This window comes from Elephantulus edwardii, unplaced genomic scaffold (assembly GCF_000299155.1).
Source record: "Elephantulus edwardii isolate Elephantulus edwardi_28Jun2011 unplaced genomic scaffold, EleEdw1.0 scaffold00082, whole genome shotgun sequence".
Lineage (NCBI taxonomy): Eukaryota > Metazoa > Chordata > Mammalia > Macroscelidea > Macroscelididae > Elephantulus > Elephantulus edwardii.
The window spans coordinates 7,317,385-7,327,919 of NW_006399832.1; the positions used below are offsets into that span (position 1 = coordinate 7,317,385).

Genomic DNA, 10,535 nt, shown 5'->3' on the forward strand with positions numbered 1-10,535 from the left:
CATTGCTCTTCAGTACTTTGGAGAGGTCCCTAACAGCAGATTTCCCCACTTTATATGGACAGTAAATTTTACAGTGTTCCTTTTTGTGCTTGTATGAAAAAAAAGATACAGTGTCTCATGTTGGACTTTTACAAGGGATGCTAGAGTACAGCTCATTATAATTTTTAAGTGTTAAGTTCCTGCTGAGTGGTCTGGGAATGGTATTGTACTTTTAAATATCATCAACATAATGCAGATACATCTTATAAACAAATATCCTTTATAGTTGAATACCATCTTAGCATCTTGATACTTTTAAAAAGAAAAAGAATCATTTTTTTGTGTTTTTCTTTCCAGTATTACTTTACTGTCCTTTTTGGCCATGATGGTCAGAAGCCCCTGGAGCTGCGCTGTGAGGAGGAACAGGATGGCAAAGAATGGATGGAGGCCATTCACCAGGCCAGGTATCAGCTCCCATTCTCCTCCATGATACTTTGAGTGTCTGGGCCTTGCATTGGGATTAATTTGATGGGGAGTAGTTTTTAAGAATTTGTAAGTATATGGATTTCACTCTTATATTACTCGTAGTCATGTCTGAGATGATGTTTGGAGCTTTCTTTGGTTATATTCCAGCTAAAGGATTGAAAGGAATAGATATAATAAGAACAACAACATCACTTTTCTGGAATTCTTTGATTGTGTCAGGAATTGTTCAAAGTGCTTCTTAATTAAGGAGTTTGTTACATGTATTGCCCACCAATAAATTGTTATGCTGTACAGGTGGGATTCAAACTCAGGTCTGCAAACTCTAGAGACTTTAACTCTGTTCCTGTTTCACTTGTCTTTGTTTTCTGACTCATTTTGCCCTTCAATTTCTATTTCTTGTCCTTTCCTCAAAAGTGAAAATGGATTGATGTGAGGTCAAGGTTGAGAGGAAAGATGCTATTTGAAAATTATGTCAGTTTCTTTCTTCCCCTCAAACAATTTCTGTGAGGTGGATGAATTTGGCAACCAAACGCTTCTCTTCAGGTGGGTCCTGCGGAAGCTTGTCCTCATTATAACCCAGAAGCATTGTTTACCTGCTTTGTTCCTGGTGTTCTGAGCATTTTGCTCTTGATTTAGGGTTAATACAGAATGACTTGCTGAGAGAAAACAAACCAGGCCTTCAGATGCTAAACAAGCATTAAGTTGGCAAGATAGACCCCTCAGGTCATTTAAAAAGATTTCATACAATCTTTGTTGGTACTTTTTGATTTTTTTTCTGCTTGGACAATAAATCATTTAAGAGCATATGTATTTGGCCATCTTTTGAATTCCAGAAGATTAAGTTCACCATTAGTAGCCTAAATGTCTTTATAGTTGCCAAGCAAATATCTTAGTGAACCAAACACAAACAGCATGGAAATTACTTTAAAGATGGTTATGTTTTAAATTATTATTGGTTACTTTTAAGTGTCTGGGAAGAACGCTGTTCTAAGTGGTGCAACATGTGCTGTCAGTTTGCTGTACTGTGACTGATTGATATTGCTGTGATACTGAAATCTTTGCCACTTGTGTGTAAAATTCTAAAAAGGTTTCTCATTGTGGACGGGTTTTGGTGGAGCTTCCTGCTTAAGACCGACTAGGAAGTAGGATGGGCCATGTACTTCCTAAATGAAAGGCTTTTGAAAACCCTATGAGCACTAAACAAAGAGGAGAGTTATAGTAGTGTAGTGGTAGAGCCCAGATTGAAAGTCAGTTGAAATGAGGACTCAGTGACTACTGCAGTAGGCTCTTGTGTGTCAGGAAGTGTGAAAATGGTGCAGGACAGGTTTGGATTCATATATTTTGTTCATAGGATTGCTATGACTTGTACTCAACTCAATGGCACCTAACAACAGCAGCAACAACTACAATAGCTTTTGAGTGAGTCCAGATTCATCTAGGCTCCATATGTACAGATTAAAAGGACTCTGTGAGGTCCTCGAGGTGGTGACCTTTTGAAGCAGATTGTTGTTGTAAGGTGCAGCAGGCACTGTGTCAGTCCACCTGGTTGAGGGTCTTCCTCTCCATCACCAGTCCTTCACCCTTCACAACATCATGTCTTTCTCCAAGGAATAGCATCTCCTAGCAATATGCCGAAGGTATGTGAAGTGTAGCCTCATCATTCCTGCCTCCAAAGAGCACCTCAGCTTCACCCTCTCCAAGACATAGCTATTTGTTCTCTTGGCCGTCCATGGGATGTTCAGTGCTCTTCTCCAACACTACAGCTCAAATGTGGTAATTCTTTTCCTTTCATCCTTATTCATTGTCCAACTCAAAGATGCATAGGAAGCAATCAGAAAGACTATGGACTGAATCAGACACACCTTAGTCTTCAAACTGATATCACTATAATCCATACTAAAGGATCTTCTTGTTCTGCCTTGATCTTCTGCAACACGTGCTTCAAGTCCTCCTCACTTTAAGCAAGCAGGGATATGTCATCTGCATAACACAGGTTATTGATGAGTCTCCCTACAATCCTGATGCCACATTCCTCCTCAAAGAGAGTCCAGCTTCTCAGATAATTTGCTTACCATTCAGATTGAATAGGTATGGAAAGATAATACAACCCTGACAGACTCCCTTCCCAGTTCCAAACCATGCAGTGCTCCTCTGCTCCATTTGTGCAACAGCCTCCTGGTCCAGGTATAGGTTCTTCATGAGCACAGTCAAGTGCTCTGGGATTCCCATTCTTCTCAATTTCAGCCACAACTTGTTAGGATCTACACAGTCAATAAGATTACCAGACTTGTTTCTCAAGACATCTTTGGATAAGTGAAAACTTATTACTTCTGCATTGGGAAAATATGCTGTAAGAGACTTCATTAAAGGGTTAAAGAACCAGGATGCCAGTTTAAAGACTGAGGTGTGCCTGATCTAAGCCTGATATATGGTATTTCAGTTGCTTATTATGCATCTGGAAGTTGGGCAAAGGCCAAAGAAGAAGTGATGTATTTGAGTTGTGGTGCTGGCCAAGAGTATCAAATACACCATGAACTACCCAAAGAACAAACAAATATGTATGGGGAAAAGTGCAACCAGGATGCTCCTTAGAGGCAAGGCTAGTGAAACTTCCCCTCACTAACTTTGAGTGTATTGTCAGGAGGGGCTAGTGCTTGGTGCTTGGCAAAAGATACCATACTGGCAAAGGTCAGTGAGAGAGAGGAGGGTCCTTAATGACATGGGCTGATACAGTGACTGCAACAGTGAGCTTCAGAATTGGGCAGAATTCTGATCTGTTGTTGTTCATATTGTCTCAGTGAGTTGTAGTCATCTCCATGACACCTAACACGACGAGCCTTTTGGCTAGTATTTGAGTGCCACCAGAGATCTGTAAGGGATCTTTCCCTTAAAGTGTTTACTGTACCACATATGTGGACATATGTGTCACATAGCTCAGTCACTATTTGATGTCCGTTGACATGTGATCAAAATTAGACATTTATGACCTTGCTAGGAGTCATAGACTTTGGAAACTACTTTGTGACTTGGGTCATCAAATGATGGAAAAAAATGCTCTTTACTTTTTGAATTTAAAGATTTGGTTAATAAGTGGTCTTTTGCTTGGACATCTCGACTGTTTTGACCATTAGATGTTCTTTTCCTTTCAGGTTCACTTTTTTTTTTTTTAAAATAAGATGAATCCTTTTGACTTTTTCACACTGGGAAACTTCTTAAATTTTCCTTTCCTAAATAGTGTAAGATAGTAACTTTTTAATTTAGTTTTCATTTGAGCAAGCACATTTTGGGAGTAATTCTGTAAAGTTATTCACCCTTATTTTGTTCCTACTTGAGCAAAGGTAGAAAGGGAAAAGATGTAATTCAAAAGAAAGAATTTATTAAGCCTTTTTGTTTGACATCATCAGCCATCTATTTCCTGACAAAATATTTTCCTGTTAGAGGACAGTATGACATTACATTGAAAGTATGGCTTTTTTCGAATGAAAAGTTTTAAAAGCTCTATCACTGTATTCTTGACCTTCATGTAAAATTCCGAGTATCTGATTAGCTGGTCACTGTTTTATCATGGAAGGAGCTTGGGAGGCTTAGTAGGAAGGAACTGCACCACCAACCCAGAGGCACGCAGTTCAAATCCACAAGCTGTTTTTTGGGAGAAAGATGGGCAGTCTTCCCCAGTGAGATTTACTGCATCTACAAACCTGCTGGAAGTTCCTGAGAGTCAGCTGCGAGTCAGTTCTGATTCCATAGCACATAACGAGAACAAAATATTATCAAGGAAGGCAGTGATAGTTCTGTGGCAGAATCCTTGCCCTCCAGGGAAAAGCCCTGGTCATCATTCCTGGACATGCACCTCTTAGCAATCCTCAGCTTCAGTGGAGATGTGCATGTTCCTGTTATGCGGAATAGACTGCAGCTGAGCTTCCACAATGTGATGAAATTGGAAGACAGATCCAGTGATCTATTTCTCAAAATCAACCATTGAACATTCTGGATATTGGGAGAATTGGCTATCATTTGATTTTGTTGTACTTGGGATTTCTGTGAGTTGGGAGTTGAGTCAAGACGCTAACAACTTTTCATCACATTGTTGTTGTTAGATGCCATCGATTAGAATACGACTCATAGCGACCCTATGAACAAAATGTCTGAAGCCTGTTCTATCCTGTGCTGTCTACACTTTATGTCTGACAAAGTAGAGCCCATGGGGTGCTGCAGTCACTGTGTCAGTATGTCTTGTTGAGGGTTTTCCTCTCCTTCACTGACCCTCCACCCTTCCAGCCCCTAGCAACCTGCCCAAAGTATGAGAGGCGAAGCCTCATCATTTCTGCCTCCAAAGATCACTTCTGGCTGCACCCTTTCCAAGCCATACCTGTTTGTTCTCTAAGCTGTCCATGGGATGTTCAGTGCTCTTCTCCACCACCACAGTTCAAAGACATCAATTCTTCTGTTATCCTTATTCATAAGGCTAGTTGTATTTTAAGCTGCAAATCCTCCTGCAGATCCTACATAGAGAACCCTTATAACTCCTCTCTCAATCACTCATGTTATTAGGAGCTGTGGTGTGCTGTCTTTCTGTGCCATGGCAAGAACATTTTTGTTGTTGGCTTTAATAGCATGCTTTTACCCTATCATGGACAGGATCTCTCTGGCCCTCAAAAGATTTTTGGGTCATTTTTTAGATTGTCCAGATACAAGTGTTCCCTTTCATATTTTGTACCCCCAAAAAGAATTGTTTTGGATATTAGCATTCTTCATTTTGAAAATTTGACACGGCTTTTTAGTTTTGCCCATAGCTGGTTGATGGTACATTTAAAGTGTCATTTCATCATGTGTTCCTGGCACCAGCCATGGGAAGCTGCACAAGTTTCCCAATATGATAGCCATACTTAATCTTGGATTTTTTTTCCTGGCTTCTGTGAGACTGGAGCATTTTAGTATAAAGTGAGTCTATTCTTGTTCCAGAAATAGGTTTTTGTTTGATTGTGACACTTTAGACATTCCCAATAACCTGCTCTTTCTTCTGTGTTCTCTTAGCTGTACTTATCTGCAGTAGTTGCTTTGATTATAGACATTAGGGCAATAATAACACTGAATTGGTTGGTTGTGATTCTTAGAGCTGATTGACAAAAATGCTCAAGCAGAGGGCAGTTGCCACAGTATTTTCTCTCAACATTTTTCTACTTGATATTGGCCAAATGGAACGTCAAACTCAAATTCACTGCTGTCAAGTTAGAATGGATTGATTAATAGCTGAACCAATGACAGGTTTTTGAGGCTGCAAATCGCATAGGAAGAGATTGCTCATGTCTCTCCTGAGGAACTGATAGTGAATTCAAACCACAAGAGAGGCACCACTTTGGGTTAGCACTGCTGTGCCCTGTGGATTACAGCAAGTGACGTTTCATTATGACAGAAGTCTTGGCCCAGAAGAGGAGCCTTCCTGCACTCTTCCCAGCCCAGCCTAAACATAAGACCTCTAGGATGTAGAGTATGACAGTAGTAAAGAGAAGGGAAAATATGCTAGATACTCAGATTTAGAAGGACTTTATGACATTTACCACTGGTGTGTAGGAGAAGACAAAGGTGATTGTTGTTATGTGCTGTTGAGTCTCCTGTGACCCATGTTGTTGTTGTTGTTGTTATGTGTTGTTGAGTCACTTGCGACTCATAACGACCCTATGTACAATAGCCCTAAACCCTTCTTTATCTCTTGCCCACCTTATTATTTCTGACACACCTATCCCCATTACCCCAGTGATGGAATCAATCCATCTCATCGAGGGTCTTCTTCTGCACTGTCCCTCTACCCTCCCAAGCATGATGTCCCTTTCCAAGGACTGATCCCACCTTGCAACATGTCCAAAGTATAGTGACCCTAAAATAGTGGCTGTCTATCTTGCCCTGTCCTGAGCCAGTCTCACAGATTCCGACGCACCAATCCCCATCTCCAGTTACTGTATCAATCCATTTCATACGGGATCTCCCTCTCCTTCAATTTCCCTCCACCCTTCCCAGCAACTGGTCCTTCTCCAAGGACCAGTTTCTCCTGGTTATATGCTATGACCAAAATATGTAAGACAGAGTTTCAAAATCCTAGCCTCCAAGAAGAAACTAGGTTTTACCCTCTCCAAGACAAGACCTATTTGTTTTCTTGGTGGTCCATGGTATGTTAAAGACGCCTCTCCAGCACCACAATTTGAAGACATTGATTCATCTTATATCATCCTTAGTCATTGTCTAACTCTCTGACGCATAGCAAGTAATTACTAAGATCATGACTTGGTTTAGATGTGGCCTAGTTTCTAAACTGACATCATTGCTTTTCAGCACTCTGGAGAGGTCCCTGACAGCAGCTTTTCCCAGTGCAATTTGTGTTTTGATTTCTTGACTGCTGGTGTTAAAAGAGTGTTGAGTGTGGAGACAAGCAAGGTGTAATTGTTATCAACCTCAGTCTCTTCTCCATCTATCATGGTGCTGCAGGTTGGCCCAGTGGTGAGAATCTTTGTCTTCTTGATTTTGAGCTTCAATCCACATTGAAGACTACAGTCCTTGACCTTCAGCAGAAAGCACTTGAGGGCTTCTTCAAAAACAAAGGTAGCCTTTAACAAATATCTCAGCTTCATAACTTTGAAGGTGTCATTCACTGAGAGAATAAAAGATGATTAATTCTGATCATTGGCTTCTTCAGGTAGATCTTTGTTTTTCCTCTCAGGGGAGGTCACTGAGAAAGGAATAAATGATTGTATATGTGCTTCATTTCCATCACGCCAACGTCAGGTTTAGTTTCGCAAGGGCTTGACCTCACGTTTTCCTTCATCCTGTTGGTCCCTCACTTGATAAGTTAGTTAGAATTAATCCTCTGGTTTGAGTCTTTCAATTAAACCCAGTTCTTTCTTTTTTTCATCTCAAGAAAGATCTAATCCATCCTCTTGAGTTTGTTTTTACTGATATAGTACTTTTCATTGCAGATGCCTGAGGCAGTCTGTTACTGGTTCTCTTTTATTCACACACACACACACACACACACACACACACACACACACAGAGACATTTAGAGGTATAATTTAGTATATAGTGCAAAATCTAAACAACACTCTCAGAGCATAAAATCAGTCCACTAAGGGAATTACACTTGGTAGTTCAAATCCACTGCAAGTGTCACAGTAGGAGAAAGATGGGCATTCTCCTCCTCTGTGATTTACAGCCTTAGAAATTGGCTGGTGGTTCTGACTCCATGGCAATAAGAATGTGTCTGGACAAACCCCTCACAAATCAGGAGCTAATGATTTACACATAAAAGCTGATATTTAATGTGTCATAGCAAAGCTACAGGACTCAAAATCTGAAATGGGTAGTGATGACATAGTCTAAAACAATCTCGAAGTCATATTTTGTGTTTTTCTTGTAATAATGAGATGGCTTTGAAGCAAAATTTAAGCTCAAGATGTGGCTTTTGTTCATTTGAGATATTGGGGTTTTTGTTTTTTTTTTTTACATCTCTGCAATGCTTGTCTTCTGGATGTATCACGATGAATGAGAACTCAATATTGTTTTCCCTTAGAGTGTGCAAAGTACATTCTGGTGTACTCAGTGCACAGTGTACTCAAAGGACACAAGTACACTGAAGGAAAAGTGGTAATGTGCTTGCAAACTGTGAAAGACCCCACCTTATTTGATGATCGGCGCTTTAGAACAAAGCTAGGTTTCAGTTTTCTTACTTAGGATCACACATAATATGTCTACTGTTCAGATACCTTTCCTATTCCTCACAGTGCGTTTGCCTCTCTTTTCTTAAGCACCGTGCGTACACTGCAGTCGTACTAGTAAGGAGAACCAGAATGCTGCTAGGAAGCAAGGATGGTGAGACTTTGTCCCACGTACTTTGAACATGTTATTGAGAGAAGGTCGTCCTTGGAGGTAGAAGACAGACAGGCCATCTCTTCTCTCACAATTTATAGCCTTGGAAACTCAGTGGAAGGTTAGCTGTGAGTTGATTTTGACTCAACAGTAATGAGTTTGTTGTCTCATTTTTTGAATGAATCTCTGGTTAGATGCTGGTACAATATAAGCAAAAAAGAGGAAGATACTCAACAAGACAGCTTGGCACAGTGTCTTAATCAGTGGGCTCAAGGAAATCTGATGGGGAAGGGTAAGGTGAGATCTTGTTCTGTTCACTGTGATTGCAATTGATTCAAAATCTCCTAACAGCTAACACCACCACCACTAGTAGTTATGTATTAAAATATGTTTTGTCCTGATTTACAACATATCTATGTTCAGTGAATCATACTTGAGTTTCTTTGTGTTTTTGCATCTTATTGTTAGTAATATGTGCTGCATACATACAGTGTTCCAGTGTTTTACATGACATGTCCCACCGATTTTCTGACTTCACACACATCCCTGATTTCCACTGACAATCTAGATGATACAGAGCCTTTGACAAGTAGAGTTATTACTGCAATTGGGGGGCGGGGGAAGCCAACATTATTTACTTTTTAGGGCCGTGTATAATTTCTTCTTTAGCATTAAAACATATGTGTAAATTTATATCTAATGTTTTTCTATCCCTGAGAAACAAATAAATATCAGATTTATGGAGGTTTTGATTATAAAATATAATAATAATGAAAATTTAAAAATAATATGGTATTCAATTTCTGTCAGAACCAACTATTTATAACACTATCCTTTCATAGATTGGAGATTAACAGTATACTATAATACATAAATGCCAGTTATTACCAAAGAAGGGAAAGAGGGTTCAAACAGTGCCATAATATGTGAACCAAAATTATGGTCCCCATTCATGTCATCCCTCTCATGTCTTGCATGTTACCTTGGTTGAAGCATCAGCATCTCTTGCCATGCTACTGTTTAGCCACCTCACCAGTCTCTTGTAAAATTGTCTCCTTTTACTCCTCCTTCTTGAGCTCTGGTGGCCTACTGGTAAGAAATTGTACTGGCATCCCAAAGACACATGGTTTGAATCCATCAGCTGCTCCATGGGAGAAAGATAGGTAATCTCCTCCTGTGCGATTTACTGCTGCTAAAAACCTGCTGGAGGGTCAGCTATTGGTTGATTCTTACTGACCACAAAACAACAATAACCACATGCATATCAGAATGGATTGTCTATGAAAGAACATCAGATCTTTTGAAAGAACTTCAGTACTTCCTACTGCTTTTACCACATTAAATGTATTTATTTTTTTTTACAGAAAATCTTAAACATATGTTAGGATAGAGGGAGTAATACAGAAGCCTACAGTACTACTTTGAATAAAACCAGTCTCTATTTTTATTGATGTTATTTCCTAACCAAGCACCAGACTGTTGTAAACCCTGGAATACAGTGACCAGTCCAGGTGAGGCCCCTAAGGGTTTGTTATTGTTATGTGTCATTGAGTCGCTTGTGACTCATAGTGACCCTATGCACAACAGCCCTAAACCCTGCTCTATCCTGTGCCAGTCTCATTGTTTCTGACACACCCACCCTCATTACCCCATTCGCTGAATAAAATTCCTCTCTTGCACTGTCTCTCTACATTCCCAAGAATGAGGTCCCTCTCCAAGGACAGGTCCCTCCTTGTAACAGGTCCAAAGTATGTCAGACAAAGCTTTAGAATCCTTGCCTCCAAGGAGCAGCCTGGCTTAACCCTCTCTAGGACGAACTTGTTTGTTCCCCTAGCAGTCCATGGTATATTTAATACTCATTCCCAACACCACAGCTCAAAGATATCAATTTTTCTATCATCTCTAGTCATTATTTGCTTAAGATGCATAGCAAGTAATTGCAAAGACTGTGGCCTGTGTCAGGTGCACCTTAGTCTCCAGACTGACATTGTTGCTCTTCAGTACTTTGGAGAGGTCTCTGACAGCAGACTTTCCCAATGCAAGTTGTCTTTTAATTTCCTGGCTTCTGGTACTAAGTGTTGATTTTGTAGCGCTGTTAATCTCAATCTCTTCATCATCTATCATGATCCACAGATGGATCCATATTCAATCCATATTTAAGACTGCAGTTCTTAACCTTTTGCAGAAAGCGCTTTAGGTCCTCCTCAGTTTTG

General features: G+C 40.1%; 1 protein-coding gene across 1 annotated transcript in view; it reads left to right on the forward strand.

Moving 5' to 3' along the window:
• RASGRF2 (Ras protein-specific guanine nucleotide-releasing factor 2) overlaps positions 1-10,535 on the forward strand; it is a 432,531-nt gene that overhangs the window by 124,466 nt on the left and 297,530 nt on the right. The window contains exon 2 of the mRNA XM_006889857.1: positions 337-443. Within this exon, the coding sequence (XP_006889919.1) occupies positions 337-443 (107 nt within the window). The remainder of the gene's footprint in view (positions 1-336; positions 444-10,535) is intronic.